This window comes from Bos taurus, chromosome 27, assembly GCF_002263795.3.
Source record: "Bos taurus isolate L1 Dominette 01449 registration number 42190680 breed Hereford chromosome 27, ARS-UCD2.0, whole genome shotgun sequence".
NCBI lineage: Eukaryota > Metazoa > Chordata > Mammalia > Artiodactyla > Bovidae > Bos > Bos taurus.
In genome coordinates, this window is record NC_037354.1 from 36,571,643 (window position 1) to 36,588,784 (window position 17,142).

Here is a 17,142-nt window from a genome sequence, read left to right on the forward strand (position 1 = left end):
AAAATAGACACCAAAAGGATACTGGATCTGAGTGTGATCTGAAAGAGGGACAGAGAGACGGTCACCTTGTTTGACCTCCGCTGGGAACAGGCCCTCAGGGGACTCAGTGCTTCACCCCCCTGCACATCCCTGAAAGGCCCTGGGAGGGAAGCGCTGGGCATGCTGGGTTTCGGGGTTACAATGAACTGTAGCTAGTAGGCAACTGTGCAAGTTAGCAATTATTTGGAATCCGTGAACCCCGGGGGCCTGTGCAAGCTTGCAAGTGGCAGGTAGCAAAGCATGAAGGACTTAGAGCCCTCACCCCCTTCCCCATCTTGTCTGCAGTCTGTCTTGCTCAGGGGGTAGAGCATTGCAGGCTGTCCCCTGGGTTCTTGGGACCAGACAGGAGCCTCCTCCACGCTGGCCCCGGCACTGCACACTTTCCTGGCCTCTTCCTGGCAGAAGCCTCAGCCCTTGGCAGTAGCCTGGCCGCTCCGCACCCCGCCACCCACGCCCGATGGTCTTGGACCTGCATCTCCTGTGTGTGTGTGTGTGTGTGTGTGTGTGTGTGTGTGTGTGTGTGTGTGTGTGGCGGGGTTCAGCCACTTTGCAGATCTACAGAAAAAAATTTCCAAAATGTCTAGGTTCCGTCCTTCCCCTCGCCTGCGGTCTGGGCCACCTGTCTCCTGTTCAGGAACATCAGCAGAACCCGAGCCAAACGTTGCTGCCCTACGCAAAATAAGGCCCAGAGTGTCCTCTGCCTTCCGCTCTGCTTTCTCAAAGTATTTGGACCTCTAGATTATTTCTAGGACTGACCACAGCTGATGCTCTAAACCAGCAGCCCGCTGGGACCCTGGCAGTGTAGGGGTTAACGCGGTGACCTCCTTAAGCTGCTGAGAAGTCAGGTCTAATTTTATCCTATGACTGGATGGGCCAGACTCCCCGCCCCTGCTCCCCAAGTGCTGAGGGAAGCCCAGAGTCAGCACTTCTGGGGGCTCGGGAGACAGCAGCCCTGCGTTTTTTTTTTTTGCCGAGTGCAGAAAGCGAGCCTGCTGGCCGCGGGCCCAGAGCCAGGCCCTGGGGGTGTAAGTGACAACAACCCTGTGCGCGCGGGCGCCGGGGCCACGTGCTTCCTGCTTCCGGCCGACTCCCACCCCGACGCGCCCGGTACTGAGCTGACCCGAGCTGGGCACAGCGAAGGGCCTCGGGGCAGCTCAGTACAGGACCCGTCAGGGAGGACGCAGGTCCAAGCTGGCCTTGAAGCCCCCGGCCCAGCACTGCTCAGCCCACTGGAGAGCCTTCGCCTGGTCCTCACGGCCTCCTTTCCTCCCGCACTTCACATCACGCCCAGGCACCGCCCGCCCCCAGCCTCTGTCACCCCTACAGCCTCCTGTTGTTAACTTTGCCTCTTCCTAGAAAGCCAGGGAGTCACATACTTCAGGAAACACCAAGGAGGATGGAAGCCTTGGATTCCAGGTTCAAGGCACAGCTGGGTTCCAGGCCTCGCCCTGATCTTCCTGGGCACGTGCACGAAACCTCACAGCTAGCGGACCCCACTGCGCCCTCCGAGGCCCTGCCCCCCGCCCACCCCAGGCTCCCTTGATGGGCTGGGCTTCCAGGATAACAATCCTACGGAGATGCCCCCAGTGCTCCTCACTCAGGGAAGCTCGTGTCCTGTGTCTGTTTTTGCACTCCCGAGGAACCGGTCAGCAGAGGCTGTGACAGTTCTCTCAAAGAGGAAACGGCTCAGAGGGCACCGTTAGTAAGCGGGAGTCTGAGCTTGGAGACCACAGCGATGCCTGGTCCTCCCACTTCATGCTGGGAGAGGCGGGAGTTGTCCGAAGGATAGGGATGCGAAATGAGCGGCTGTGGCGGAGGTTGGGGGTGGGGGCGGCGGGATACCGGGCCATGCAGACAAGACTAATGTCCGTGTTACCTCCAAAGAGGCCATTCCACAAGAGGGGCTGGAGATCACTGCTTCCCCCTTTTGAGGCTGGCCCGCTTCACTATCTGAGCCCCCTTCCTGCCCTCTATCAGGTCCGGCTGCAGGCCACTTCCTCTCAGCTCCACCTGGAGACAGCAGTTCAGACAGAAGGCAGGACAGATCACACAGAGAGATGGCAGGAAGGCCAGAGAGGACAGGCACCCTACGGAGGCGGCGGGAGCGGGGCCACCAGCGCCAGGAGGCTCGAGGAGGAGCCGGCAGACAGGTGAGAGGAGAGCCCCAGGCGGGCTGGCGCAGGGGTCAGCGGAGGTCACGGGCCGGGCCCTCTGAAGGGTGAGGGCCTGGGAGGCCGCGGGCCCAGCAGTACCTTGGCGTGAGTCATAAAGGAATCAATGTCCGCCTCCATCTCACTAGGGTCCTCCAGGGGCCCCTTGGAAATCACCTCCTCAAGCTCCTGGGTGTCATCGGCTCCGGACGGGTCTATCTGGCGAACGACTTTGCGAACGATCTGGAAAAGTGAGAGGGAGGGTAGGAGGGGGCTTGGAGAAGCCGTCGAGGAAGAGCTTGAAAGGGGGCAGGTCCCAGAGGGTGGTGCAGTGGGTGCGGGCTATGGCCCCAGGTGCCCTTCCCTGTGGTCAAGGTCAGGGGCGGCCTCTGATCCCCATGGTTGGATGGGGAGCCCGCACTGGGCAGTCTCAGAAGGCCTGGAATTTGTGGGGGTCTCAGCGGGGCTCAGGGACAAGTGGGTCTGACGCTATGACTTCCATCTCTAGCCCATGGGGTCCATTCTGCCTGCAGGTGTGTGACGGACGTTTACACTGTCTTCCCTGCACAACGGTGAGCCCCTGACGGGGAGGGCGTGTCTGTCCCTTCGACTGTCTGTTCCCTAGTCACACATCTGAACATGCCAATGACTGTCTGCTCTGCACTGACCGTGTGCAAGGAGTGGGAAGGTGAGAACATGCACAAGCGTGAAGCTTCTCATGTGAAAGGAAAGACCGGGCCCTGCTCCAAGCGAGCGTGTGCACTGGAGCCACACCGCTCAGCCTCAGCCAGCACAGCCCTTGTCCGGCAGAATCACGGCTCCTGGTGTAAACTTGCGGCCAACCCCATGCGTTCTCACATCCTCTTTATCTCAGGAAGCCCCATGGGGACCCCCACACTGCTGTGACACAGCTGTTTTCAGGGCCAGGCGTCACAGGACTAGGTTTGGGCTGTATCCACAGGGCCCCGTCCTTCTGGAACACAGCCGCCCCAGCTGAGCTCAGGCTGTATCAGGCAAAGTAAGGACCGCCACGTCTGGAACTGTAGCAGGTACCCGAACCGTCCCATCTGAGCCGGGCTTACCCTGCTGTTAGGGTAGTAAGAAGCTGAGGGTGAGCTCAAAGCCCTCTGCCCAGCTCAGGGGGGACTCTGCACCCACCTTCTTGGTGATGACGTTGCCCTGCTCATCTGTGAAATGCTCCTCTGTCACCTGCTCCCCTGGAATATTCTGAAGCTCATTCCCCTGGAATCAGAGGAAGGTAGAAAACTCGAGATGGATAAGGGGGGATGAGATGGAAAGAAAGGGGAAGTGAAAGTCGCTCTGTCGCATCCAAGTCTTTGCGGCCCCGTAGACTATTCAGTCCATGGAGTTCTCCAGGCCATACTGGAGTGGGTAACCGTTCCCTTCTCCAGGGGATCTTCCTAACCCAGGGATCGAACCTGGGTCTCCCGCATTGCGGGCAGAGTCTTTACCAGCTGAGCCACACAAGAGAAGCCCAAGAATGCTGGAGTGGGTAGCCTATCCCTTCTCCAGCAGATCTTCCCGACCCAGGAATTGAACATGGGTCTCCCGCATTGTAGGCGGATTCTTTACCCACTGAGCCATCAGGGAAGCCCAATAAGGAAATAAGTTAGCAGTAGCAGCAGCAGCCAGAGTCTGATGAGACCCCACCCTGGCAGGAAACCGCAACTCAGCAAGAAGTGAGTTGGACTGACTTCCAGTGGCTGCTCCAAGTTGAGGCCGGGGGTGGGGGGGCGGGCACCCCTGGGGACCCTGGGCCTGAGGTCGGGAGGGGAGCCCAGGCTCACGGGAGCGCTGAGTGACGGATCCCTGCCATCATGCCCCGGAATGGGGAAAACAGGGGCGGCGATGATGCAGGTTGACGGAGGAGCTCCCGGGAGAGGGAGGGAGAGCCTGGCGTCTACTCCTACGGCACTTTAAGGGGAAGAACACCCCAGCCACAGACGCTCACACCCCGAGGTGGGGTCTTTCTGCCTCCCTGAGCTGGTTGTGGACAGAAGCAGAAGGAGGGCCAGCCTCCTGAGTCCCAGAGCGGATCCTTCTCAGCCATCGTGAGGGACGAGAGGTGGGGAGGGCGGGAAAGTGCCGCCCAGCTCCGGCCTGCACATCCCCAGCGCCTCCCAGCCAGGCCGCCCGACCTCTCTTCCTGCGGGGCAACCGGACTGGTGCTCCCCGCGCCCCCCCTACCCCAGGTTACCTTCAGGAGGACCCGGCGCCGGACCACCCTGGTGGAGATGGTCTCCTCATCGTCACTCAGCCCCTCACTCTCCCCCAGCTCCTTGTCCAGCTCCTGGTGGACGTGCTTGAGCATGAAGCCCAGGGAGCCCCGGACGATGTGCGCCACGTTCTGGCAGCTGACCAGGAAGAAGCCCAGCAGCACCAGGGTGACCAGGAGCTGGGTGACGAAGGTCCACATCCTTGACTGCTCACCAGCCCAGGCCTCCAGGGCCTGCGGAGCCAGGGCGGTGGGGCCAGCCGCTCATTCTCCCCGGGGACTCCGGAGGCCCCCCAGGACCCGCTCCATTCTCCCCGGTGCACGGGAGGCTGCAGGGCCCCCACAGTGGAACTGCCGCGCAAGTGCCTGCCCGGCTGAGCGCCCGCCTCTGCCCCCGGCCTGGCTGACGTCAGGCCCCAGTAATTCTAGCTCCTGAGCCAGCTGCCCCGGGCTGTCCAGCAGGGCCAGAGGGAAGCCGGCAGGTGTGTGCGTCCCGGGCACCGGACGTGCGTGTTAAAGGGCGTTTTGAACAACGCTGCCCCCACCCCCACCACCGAGAGCCCGCCCCTATGCCAGCCAGAGGCAGCTTTAGCTGTGCCCAGGAAAAGGGTCCCATTTAGGACTCGGGAAAAAAATCAGACGTCTGCAGAACGCGGTTCCTGGTGTGTGTCCTAGGCGGCTACCACCAGGACCACGGGGATGTCCACTGGCTTGCTCGTGGGGTGGAGCCAGCTAACACCCTGGAGGGTGCAGGGTTTGTTTCAAAAATAGCACCCCCCCAGGGTGAGTGGTCAGCCCCAGGAGCGCAGGCGTCCAGCACTGGTGGCGGGGGCCTTGGGAGCCCATGTGATTTCATGAGCCCCGCGGCCCTCGGTGGCCCCCCTGCCCTGCCTTAGGCAGCACAGCCATCCTAAATGCAAGTGAGTCCCAGTGTGTCTATTTAGGGCCTCTCCTTCATGGCTCTTCCCCAGGCGGGGCTGGCAGCGCCAGGGCCAGGAACCAGGCGCCTGCAACTTGCCTCTGCAGGCCTGGCTCCGCAAGGCAGCCCAGCAGCTGAGGCTCGAAGGAGTCCCATTTCCAGGACAGGGCTGCTCCTCTCTGGGCAGCAGCGGGCATGGCAAGAAGAACCAGAATCAGGACTGGCACCCTGACCCTGCGGAGGTCTCGCAGGGTGGCTGGAGGCCTAGCGGGGTGGCTAGGAGTTGCGGGGGGGCGCTCCTCCGGGCCTCGGTTTCTACAGCCGTCAAGATGAGGGGTGGGTTGTGAGCCCACCCACCGCTAGGGACTGTGACGGCCCTCACCCCACGCAGCCCACTGCCCAGGCGGGGCTCTGCATGCCCTTTCACACATCAACTCGGTTACATTAACACCGTCGTGTCTCTGGTGTCCCCACATCACGCAAGGGCAGCGGAGGCACAGAGAGGTTAATGACTTGTCTCATCGCAACACAGGAGTGCCAGGGATGCAGACACAGCACATGTAGGGGGCCCCGGAGCCCTGGGTCCAAGCCTGGGCCAGGAGCCCAAGGTCAGATGCTGCCTACCGGGCCGAAGAGAGGGGCTGGCTGCCTTCCAGGCTAAGGTCCCTAGTTACAGTAACCACCACCCCCCAGCCCCCACTGAGCTTTGAGGCTCACTGAAATACCAGTCAACAGGTGCTCTGCACGCTGTCACCTTAAACAGGCCTCTCAATCATTCCCCGGGGCCCCAGGAGACCGTGAGGAGACAGTTCGTCCACCCTCCCATCCACCCTAGACGGGGACCTGGGACCGGGAGGGCTGGGACTCTCCCTACCCTGACACCGGGCCTCCTGGGGCTCAGTTTCCTTATCTGTAAACGAGGCAGCTGGGCATAATGACCCTGGAGGGTTTGCTTCTCCAGGATCCTGCCTTCTCTCCAGTCCTCCCCCTCCCCACAAAGCCGAGCCCAGACAGGCTCTTATGCGGTGTCGTCCCCAGGACTCGCGGTGCACAGACCTGGGTCTGGGGGGCACAGACCCAGGGTGGGGGGGTGGGCCTGGTGCTTTGGGACAAGTGTGCACGACCAGGAGTGGCAGAAATGGGTGCAGTCTGACCACCAAGAATGCCAGGGTGGCCTGGGGTTAAAAACGGGTGCAGCATCCCGGCCATCGGAGGCATGTCCTTGTCAGGGACGGCTTCTAAATAAAACCCTGTTTAATTCCTGGCACCTCTTGGCAGCCGGCAGCCCAGGCCATGGTGGAGCCCACCCGGTCCTGGGGTCCTCAGAGGTACCTGCAAGGCTCGGGCTGGGACAGGGGTGAGGGGAGAAGCTGGCAGTGAAGGGGAGGGCGGAAGAGGACACGTGCGCGTGGAAGACGAGGGACCAGGGAGATGCAGAGCACACGCTACGCATGTGCTAAAAGTATCGATACATGTTACAGAGCGGTGACTCCCGCTTCATACAAACACAAACTAAAACGATGTCAAGCACTTCCCTGGTGGCTCTGTGGATAAGAACGAACTTGCCAATGCAGGGGGCACAGGCTCGATCCCTGCTTCGGGAGGATTCCACATGCCGCAGAGCAACTAAACCCAGGGCACCACAAAGACTGGGCCCGAGTTCCAGGGCCCGTGAGCGGCAACGACTGAAGCCCACACGCCTGGAGCCCGTGCTGAGCAACAAGAGACGCCACTGCAAGGAAGAGCGGCCCCCGCTCATCGCAGCCAGAGAAAAGTCCGTGCCAGCGAAGACCCAGCGCAGCCAGAAGTAAACAAATAAATACAATTATTTTTAAAAAATTATGTCAAGATCATAACGGGCTTCCCAAGTGGCACTAGTGGTAAAGAACCCGCCTGCCAATGCAGGAGACGTGAGAGAGGAGGGATGGATCCCTGGGCTGGGAAGATCCCCCGAAGGAGGGAACGGCAACCCACTCCAGTATTCTTGGGCTTCCCTGGTGGCTCAGACGGTAAAGAATCCACCTGCAATGCAGGAGACCTGGGCTCGATCCCTGGGTTGGGAAGATCCCCTGGAGGAGGGCATGGCAAATCACTCCAGTATTCTTGCCTGGAGAATCCCATGGACACAGGAGCCTGGTAGGCTACAGTCCATGGGATTGAAAAGAGTCAGATATTACTGCAGCGACTGAGCATGCATGCAAGATCATAAGACATCTGGGATTAGTTTCAGGATAATGTCAGGGGGAAGTGTGTGCTGGAAGGTGATAGGCTATCCTACCCGGTTTTGTATCTATTTGTAATTTTTCACAATGCAAAAAGGTTTCAAAAAACACATTGAAACAGATGTCCAAGGAAATGGGGAGTCAAGACAAAACGGAATAAATAAAGTAAGTAGCGGGGACTGAAGGGAGGGTGGAGGCCACAGCCTGTGCAGGGGTCGCCCCCGCCCTCCACTGCTGTCCCAGCCTGTCCCCACAGGGGTCTACCCGCATGGGCACAGAGACCCCAGGGAACCCTGGCGACAATCCTTTCTCTACCCCATTTACACAAGGGGACCCAGGGGCCTGGAGGAGAGTAGCTGGTTATTGGCCCCAAAGACTGGGTAAGACCCAAATCAGCCAGCGGCCGGGCCTCTGGGTTCTAAGCCCTTCTTCCTAAAACATGACAGAAAAAGAAAACAAAACCAGCCCTCCAAAGACCCTGATGCTGGGAAAGATAGAAGGCAAGAGGAGAAGGGGGCGACAGAGGATGAGATGGTTGGATGGCATCACCGACTCAATGGACATGAGCTTGAGCAAGCTCTGAGGGAGATAGTGAAGGACAGGGAAGCCTGGCGTGCTGCAGTGCATGGGGTCACAAAGAGTCAGACACGATTGAGAGACTGAACAACAACTACAGAGCCCCCCTCTTATCCTGTGACCACCTTAGGCATATGAAGGGCGGCCGGCGGTGGGGAGCGGGAAAGGGGCACCATAGGTGTGCCTGGGAGTCTCTGGACCCCCATCAAGGAGAGCCCCTCCCTGCCCTCAGAGGGGTCACGGAGGCCGACAGATGGGCAGACAGAAAGAGAAGCCACCGCCCCAGGCTTTAAAGAGAAACCACTCACAGCGGGGGTCTGAGCGAGTAAGTGGATGCCGGGGACCCTGGTCCTCCCTGCCCGAGGGTGCCCACCTTTACCTGGAGGGAGACGGTGCTGCCAGCCTCCTGCGTCCACTCTTGGGGGCTGGGCGGTCTCTGCTCCCTGCCGACCTCAGACTGCTCAGCCGCAGGCCCGGGGCCCTCCTCGAGCTCTGGTGAGCCACCGACTGTTCTCTGGAATAAGTGTGGGCCCAGCGGGGCCTCCTCCAGCCGGGAACCATGTGCAGCCTCTTGCAGGTAGGAGACGATAGAGCCTTCCGCATCCCAGTCGTGCACCCTGGCCCCCGGGAAGAGACCGAGGACACCCGTCACCCCCAGCTTCCTCTCTCGGGGGTCCTCCCTGTCTGGAGCCTGCCCTGCCCTCTGGAGGCTGGGAGGGCGTGAACCAGCACACAGCATCGGCCCCGTCCAGAGACGCGGACACCGGTGCCGCTGGGCCTGTCCTCTGAGTGGACGGCTCTGCTTCTGTGGCCCCGTGATGGTCTGGTCATCAGGGGTCCCCACACCCGCCGTCCAGCCCCCCATGGTGCTCCCATCCCACAGTCCTCACGGCTGGGCTCAGCAGGTGGGATGACCCCCCCGCCCCTCAAAGCAGGCTCTTCCACAGCCTCAGGAACACAAGTGCGGGCTCCTCCCTCCCTCGCCAGCCGTTCCTTCCCAGTGTCCTCTGTGTCTCCTCCTAACTTTCCCGGCGTCTGACCCTGGAAGGGCCCAAGCTCAGTTCTCAGACCTCTCTCCCTGTCTATATCCACTTCCCAGGTGAGGTCATTCAACCTGTGGCTTTAAGCCCACCGGTGGGTCCCCAGCAGCTCGTCCCTGAGCTGCAGGCCTGTGTGTCCAACGGCCTCCTTGACACCTGCCTGGAGGTCTCTGATGGGCATCTCGCGGGCTCAAGTCCTCACCGAGGGCATCCTCCCCAGCTGTCTCCCCACCCTGCAGCAGACGGCACCCTGGGTCCTGCAGGTGTCAGCTCAAGGACACCTGTGTCCTCTGGGACACCCCCTCTTTCTCTCAATCACTATATCTTATTTGCCAGCAAATCCTTGGGATTCCACTTCCAAAAATACATCCTGAGCATGACTACCCCTGGCCAACCATCTGGGTCCACGTCACTTTCCTGCACCTCATCTCCCTGCGTCTACCCCTGACCGCATCTGGCTGTGGCCCGATCACCTTGGATCTCTGCTCAGAACCCTCTGACGGTTCTCCATCCCACCCAAGAAGCACCACAGTCCTTCTAGGACCCCAAGGCCTGCCATGTCAGGCCCCACCACCTCCCTGATCATCCTGCTCCAGGTGCAGCCAGCTCCTCGCTGTCCCTGGAGTGCGGTGGGCATGCTCTGCTCTGAGGCCTTTGCACCAACAGGGCCTCTGAGGCACCTCTGCTCAGATGCTCACAGGGCTTGTCACCTGAATTCCTTTACGTCTTTCCTCCAAGTCACTCTCAGGTGCCCCTGGCCGCCTTCTCTGTAATTCCACCCTCCCCTTTTCCTGCTTTATTTTTTCTTTTCAGCACTTGGCACTAATGAGCATTTCTTTTTTAAAATTACTTTCCAATCCATTTACTTTATCTGTTTATTGTCAGTTTCCCCTCCCTAGAACACGGGCCCCCACCTCCAGGATCCAGTGCCCGATGATCTGAGATGGAGCTGATGTAATCAGAATAGAAATAAAGGGCTCAATAAATGCAATGCACTTGAATTATCCCCAAACCATCCCCCCCGCCACCCCCACTTCATGGAAAAACTGTCTTCCACGAAATCGGTCCTTGGCTACCAAAAAAGATTGGGGACCGCTGCACAAGAACACAAATGTCTCGCGGGTGGCGACAGTGTTTTGCTTAAGGCCACAACCCTGGCTTGGAGGCATTTGCACAGGGGCCTGGCACACAGCTGGCCTCAATACTCACTGTCGGGTGAATGAATGAAATCCATCTGTCCCCACGGGAGGGCTGGCCCAGGTCACAGAGCCCGCCAGTCATGCTCTGAGGCTTGGCCGCCAGGCCCCTGGTCCCTGTCTAGGGACGCTGCTGTCACAGCGGTGCAGTGGCCAGCACACACGGGCATCCAGTCCATGCTTGTTAAGCCAAGGGTCACTACAGGTGCTTGGGAGGCCCAGTTTCACCGTGGATCCTCACCGCTCAGCCTGCCCAATTTTCCTCAAGAATCAAAGGGTTCATCTGCGGCACTGAATGAATCCCGGCTATCCTGTCTCCTAAACGGCTTTGTTTTCCATCCTGCTGGGGGATGGGGCCACACTGAGCGGCTCCTCCCTGGGGAGGCGCCATCTGCCGGGGCTTCTGGGAGGGGGACACGGGTGGGAAGGGGACAGGGGAGCAGGTTTCCCACGGTCAGGCTGGACCTGAGCTCCACGGGGGTGGCCGCGGCCTCCCGGGAGCACAGGAACCGTGTACTTTGGGGAAACTGAGGAGCAAAGCAACAGGGAGGACAGGGCCTCGGCCACGCCCTTCCTGGGCCAGCCCCAGAGGCCACGGTGATACCTGTCACTCGTCTGTCTGTCTCGCTCTCGCCCCAAGACCCCTCTGCACTTAGCCCAAGCGCCAGGGTGCAGTGGGCTGTCCACCGCATGGGCGTGGCCTGGACACTCTGTGTCCACCGAGGCGCACGAGGCCCTTCCACCTGCACTGCCAGCCTGGCCGGGTCCCAGGCCTTCTCATGGCGGGAAGCGTGGCCAGGAGCTACCCAGGAGAGGAACCATCTTCAACAGCTGAAGCTCTGTCCCGCCCAGATAAGCCCAATTGGCCTCACTCCTCCGGACAGGCGTAACTAGAAAGGGCAGCCTTATCAGTTCCGTCACATGCAGGCCCTGTGACTGCCCACCCGCTTGCCTGGGCCCTGGAGCTTCTAGGTTTCCAATTATGGTTTGCTTTCAACAATCGACACAGCAGTGACCAGGCCCAGGGCCCCCGGCTCTGCTGTACTGCCAGGGCCGTGGCTTGTCCCAGCCTGACAATCGCTCTCCCCATCCCAACACCCCCAGCCTCTCTCCTGGGGGCTGCACAGGAGTTGGAGGTGGGGCGGGGAAGGACTGGCCTTTGCAGACGCAGCTCCACTCTTTATCACAACACAGAGGCCTGCGTGCTGGCTGGGAGGTGCAGGGGCAAGCTGGCACCTTACTGAATTATTTCCTCCAGGGCGTTTGGCACACAAGGTTTGGGGGGCAGCAGCATATAAAAGTTCCCCCTTACTCGCTGCTAGGCACAGGACCCCCCCGGAAGCCCGGGATGGCAAAAGGCACCCCGCCCGGCAGCCCAGCCCTTGCCCTTACCTGTCCTGGCTCGAGTCCATCGCCCAACTCACGGTGGGGGTTTCTGAGACTCGGGCGTGTACCCTCTGCTGGCCTGAAACAAGAGACACTTCACGCTCTGAGTCCTGCCCTGCACCTGTTGAGTCCTCCTGCCTCTCATGACCTGGCAGCTTCTCTTCTGACCTCTGACCTTCCTCCTGGTCAAGCAAATCGATAAGGCCATTTGTGGCATCTGAATCCACCGTGTCGTCCTCCACGAGGTCCAGAGAGCCCAGCGTGGGGCCCTGGGGTCCCTCGGAGAGCGCCCCCTCCAGCTTCCACTCGTGCCCGGTGGCGTCCGAGTCCTCGGCCTTGCTGCACTCCAGAGAGGAGTCCTCAGCAGTGACCAGTGAGGGCGTGAGGCCCGCGGACCACACCTGCATGTCAGACATCTCCAGCAGGGCGTCATGCTCCGTGCCCGCCAAGGGGATGGCGTCTAGGACGGCCACCTCGTTCCAGTACTGGTCTGCGCGCAGCGGAGAGGGGAGCGCGTAGTGCAGGGAGGCGGGGGACAGCAGCTCGTCCTGCAGCGAGGAGTAACCTGGATGGGCAGACAGAGGAGACGTGCTCCAGCGGCGCCCTACGTCATGCGTGCGCACGTGCAGGGCCACACACTCGAGCGCACAGGCTTGGCCACGATCGGGCATGCACATTCCGGGGCGGGACTGCCCAAGCCTTGCGGCTGCTGCCCAGGCACGTGGGCAAGATGACAAGGCTCTGGGGCGCGGGGCAAGCCGGGGGTGGGGGCTGGACTCCAAGAGAAGAGAATGGAACCCTTGCTCTTCCGAGTCCAGAGCAGGGATCAAGACACCTTGATCCAAAGGCTTGCGCCCGAGCCTTCTGACAGCCTCGTGGAAGGAGGGGCTGCTCTCTTGTTGCACCCTGGTCCCCTGGGCACAGCTCTGGGCGGGGGGTGCTCTGTTAGGGAGGCACCTCCAAGGGAGGGGGGCAACCCCAGAGCCACTGTGGGTGACTGTGCCCTTGCTGGGGGTAGGGGGTGGGGGTCTGGCGAGCACAAAGAGCATCCGCAGACCTCGGCGCGGTGGTTAAACGGGAAACCCCGAGGAGGTTTGGGATGGGGTCAGCCGTCTACAAGCAGCGGCGTATGGATTCCAGGAACTGGGAAGGGTCTAAAGTGGCACCGAGGTTGGGGGGGGGGTGCGGGGCAGTACTCCAGGGTTAACAGCGGGAGGCCGGGTCAGAGGGCCCACGAGGTGCCAGGCACATCACCGCTCCCTCGCAAGTCTGCCTGCTCCGGCGGGGTCAGCCGCGAGCCCGTGGGTGGGGAGCCGGAGGGCCTGGGCCCCTGACATGCCGCCTGGTCTCACGCCTATTCCCTGGGGATATGCCAGGACCCCGACCCCGGACAGTTTCCTGACTGGGTCTGGTGTGGAGATGTCAGGATACTGTGGGGGCGCAGGCATGAGTGTGAGATCGGTGTGTGTGTTAGGAGCCTAAGCCCCTTCTAACTGCGGTGAGGGAGGGGATCGCTGCCCTTGCTTTGGAGCCGGTGCTGATCCACAGGCAGGGGAAGGGCTAGAAGCCAAAATTCTCCACTGGGTCCAGGTAGTCTGGGGCCCCGGGAGTACGCCTGCGCCCACAACCTCTGAAGATCCAGCAGAGCCCAAAGGGACCTGCGGCGTGGGTGGGGCTGCCCTGCAGGGCCTCCAGGGGCCCTTCCAGCAGCCCAGAGAAGCCCCTAACACAGTGTCCACACTCTCCATCCCACCACTCGGACGTCACTCGGCCCCCTCTGCTGCATCCAGGCTTTCAGCCCCTCTCCTGGCCAGACCGGCCCACCTCACGCCCAGCTGGGCCTCAGCTCCTGCCCTCCAGCTGCTAGACTTCTGACAGAGCTCAGCTGTCCTCATTCACTCACTTCTCCCACCAAAAAATACTGAGGTCTGCTTCCATGGCAGGCCCCATACATGCTAAAGGGTTGGGGACTATAAACACACAGGCGTGCGCACACACACACACACACACACACACACAGGGGCAGGTTCTCTTCGTCCTCTTTCTTTCACGACGTTTTCCCAATGACTCCAGCTCACCTGGATCCTCCATCTCTGAACCTACCCCACGATCTCCCCAGCTGGTTCCCCGGACTGTCCACTCCAAGGACAAGAAGCCTGTCCCCGTGCGGAGCCTTCAGAATCAGGAGGGACACGGGAACCAGGATGGATGACCTGGCCCGTAAGTCGTGTAACGGCGACAGCTAATGAGGACAGGTGTGCAAGGTTGCAGGCAAGTGAGCTATGTGCTTGACTCTCCTAATCTTCCATGGGAGCTTTCCTCCCGCCTGATCTACAAGACTCCTACACGTCTACATGGTTTTGCATCCCCAAATTAGGAGAAGGAGGAAGAAACCATGGTGTCTGGGGGTGGTGTGGGCTGGCGGGAGGGCTGTGCAGTGACAGGGACCAAGGGAGCCCCCCAGCTCTGGCCAAACTGGGAAGAACAAAGCAGAGGGTAGGGGACACGTGTGCCTCGGAGCCCCCCACAATAGTGACACCAAGTCTTATGTGTGAGATTATGACCGAACTGGAAAACCAGGGCCACAGCCTTCCAACCCTCCACAGAAACCTCTGCAGGTAGAGATGAGCAGGCCGTTTAAGAATCACATAATTAGTTTTCTTCTTGTTATTATTCTTGAAAGCATTATTCCATTATTACCATTACTAATTGAGTTCTCTCTCATGAAAATATATCCAACATGTTATTTTTATTTGTCACATTACTCCTACCTTATAGATGAGGAAACTAGAGATTTAGCAACTTGCTTAAGGGACACAGAGTGGTTCTAGAGTTTGCCAATACAATATTTTAAAGATAGCTTCATGGAGGTACAGTTGGCATATGATAAATGCAGATTATATATATATATATATATATATATATATATATATAAAATTTGTTTGGCTGTGCTGGGTCTTCGTTGCTCTGCAGGCTTTTCTCTAGTTGCGGCGATGGGGACCACTCTCTAGTCACCGTGCGAGGACTTCTCATTGTGGTGGCTTCTCTTGCTGTGGAGCACAGGCTTCAGGGTGTGCAGGCTTCAGCAGCTGAGGCACGTGGGCTCAGGAACTGCGGCTCTCAGGCTGTAGAGCAAAGGCTCAGTAGTTATGGCACACGGGCGCAGCTGCTCCGTGGCATGTGGAATCTTCCTGGACCAGAGATTGAACCTGTGTCCCCTAGGTTGGCAGACAGACTCTTTATCACTCCATAAGCCATGGAGGAAGCCCTAAATGCATGCATTTAAAGTAGATGATCTGATAATTTCGGACACAGGGAAACACCCATGAAACAAACCATCAGCACAGTGACGAGGGGGCCATTCATCATCCCTGAAAGATTTCCTCAGGCTTCTTTGCAGTCCTTCCTTCCACCACCCTGCCCCCAGGTAACCACTGATCTGCTTTCTGTCACTCGACATTAGTTGCATTTGCCAGAATTTTATCTAAATGGAGCTATACAGTGTGGAATCTTTGTGTCTGGGTTGTTTTTTTTTTTTTTTTTTTTTTAACTCAGCTTAATTTCATCCATGTTGTTGCATGTATTGACAATTCATCCATTGTTTTTGCTGAATGGCTAGGTCACACTGTTGGGATATCTTTAACTTTTAAAGAAACAACCAAAGTTTTTTCCCAAGTGGCCCATTTACATGCCCACCAGCGGTGCATGGGGGTCCCAGGCTCCCCACATCCTCAACACTTGGTATGGTGAGTCTTTTTCACTTTAGTTTTCCTACAGCTGTGTAGTGTACGTCCTTATATCAATAGTTTTAATTTGTATTTCCCTGATGACTAATAATGCGGAGTATCTTTTTGTGTGCTTGTTTGCCATTTGTATATCTTCTTGGTTAAGTTAAAATCTTGTGCTCATTCTAAAGCTTGGGTTGTTTTTTTATTATTGAGTTTTGAGAGTTCTTTATGTATTGTGGATACAAGTCCTATATCAGATGATTATTTGCCAACACTTTCTCCCAATCAGTAGCTTGTTTTTTTTTTTTTCCATTTTTTATAGTGCATTTTGAAGGGCAGATGTTTTTGATGAAGTCCAACTCGTTGATTTGTTCTTTTGCGGGTTGCACTTTTTGGTATTGCATATAAGAGATCTTTGCCTTATCCAAGATCTCTAAGGTTTTTTTTTTTTTCCTTATGTTTTAATCAAAAAGTTTTATAGTTTCAGGTTTTACATTTAACCTATGATCCATTTTGATTTAATTTTTGCATATGATGTAAGGTATGAATCAAAGTTCATTCTGCATATAAATGTCCAATTGCTCCAGCATGATATGTGGTAAAAATGATCCACTGAATTATCTTTGCTGAATATCAGTTGTTCCTGTATGTGTGGTTCTATGTCTGGACTCACTGACTTATCTATCTTTATGGCAATACCACACTGCATTGGTCACTGTAGCTTTGTAATAAATCTTGTTCAGTCACCAAGTCGTGTCTGACTCTTGTGTGACCTCATGGACAATAGCCCCCCAGGCCCCTGTGTCCATGGGATTTTCCAGGCAAGAATACTGGAGTGGGTTGCCATTTCTTGAAGTCACTATAAATCCTTCAACTTTGTCCTTTTTCAAAGTTGTTTGGATGTTCTAGGTCTTTTCCATATAAATTTTAGAACAATGTCACTTTTCACAAAAAAGCCTACTGGGATTTGATTGGGCTGCATCAGATATTTCGATCATTTCAGGGAGAACTGACACCTGTACTGAGTCTTCTGACCCATGAGAACAGTGGATCTCTCCATTTATTTGTCGTTGCTCAGTTGCTGAGTCGTATCCAACTCTGCGACTCCACAGACTGCAGCCCACCAGGCTGCTCTGTCCTCCACGATCTCCTGGAGTTTGCTCAGGTCTTCTTTAATTTCTGTCAGCAGTGTTCTGTAGTTTTCAGTGTATATTTCCTACATCTTTTATCAGATTCACCTCCAAGTATTTCTATTTTTTCAATGTTATTGTAAAGGCTATTCTTTTTTCAATTTCAGTTTGTACTTTTACACTGCTAGTATATAGGATTCAATTGATTTTTTTATATACTGAAATTGTATCCTGCAACCTCACCAAACTCATTTATTAGCTTCCATCGGATTTTTATATATATCACGTTGTCCATGAACAAAGACAGTTTACTTCTTCCTCTCCAACCTAGCTGCCTTTCATTTCTCTTACTTGCCTTATTGTACCAGTAGCACCTCAAGGACAGTGGTGAACAGAAGCAGGGGTGGTGGGACTTCGCTGGTGGTCCAGTGGCTAGGACACCTCACTCCCAGTGCAGGGGGCCGGGGTTCCATTCCTGGTCAGGGAACAAGATATCACATGCTGCAACGAAGAGATCCCA

At 57.4% G+C, this 17,142-nt stretch overlaps 1 protein-coding gene and 1 non-coding gene across 9 annotated transcripts in view; both read right to left on the minus strand.

Annotated features, from left to right (window-relative positions):
* Window positions 1–17,142, minus strand: part of ANK1 (ankyrin 1) — a 245,260-nt gene that overhangs the window by 7,147 nt on the left and 220,971 nt on the right. For 3 of the 8 annotated variants that reach the window (XM_024986485.2, XM_059882374.1, XM_015460891.3), the window contains 5 exons: window positions 11,771–12,329; window positions 8,522–8,759; window positions 3,348–3,431; window positions 2,292–2,432; window positions 1,920–2,049 (listed from right to left, as the gene is read on the minus strand). In XM_024986485.2, the coding sequence (XP_024842253.1) occupies window positions 1,951–2,049; window positions 2,292–2,432; window positions 3,348–3,431; window positions 8,522–8,759; window positions 11,771–12,329 (1,121 nt within the window). In that variant the 3' untranslated portion in view covers window positions 1,920–1,950. Of the gene's footprint in view, window positions 1–1,919; window positions 2,050–2,291; window positions 2,433–3,347; window positions 3,432–4,407; window positions 4,796–8,521; window positions 8,760–11,770; window positions 12,330–17,142 lie in introns of those variants that run through there. The other 5 variants (XM_024986487.2, XM_024986486.2, XM_015460892.3 and 2 more) reach the window with 5 other exon arrangements.
* Window positions 1,112–1,235, minus strand: MIR486 (microRNA mir-486). The gene has a single exon (NR_031151.1). It is a non-coding gene; the product is annotated as a microRNA mir-486 (primary transcript).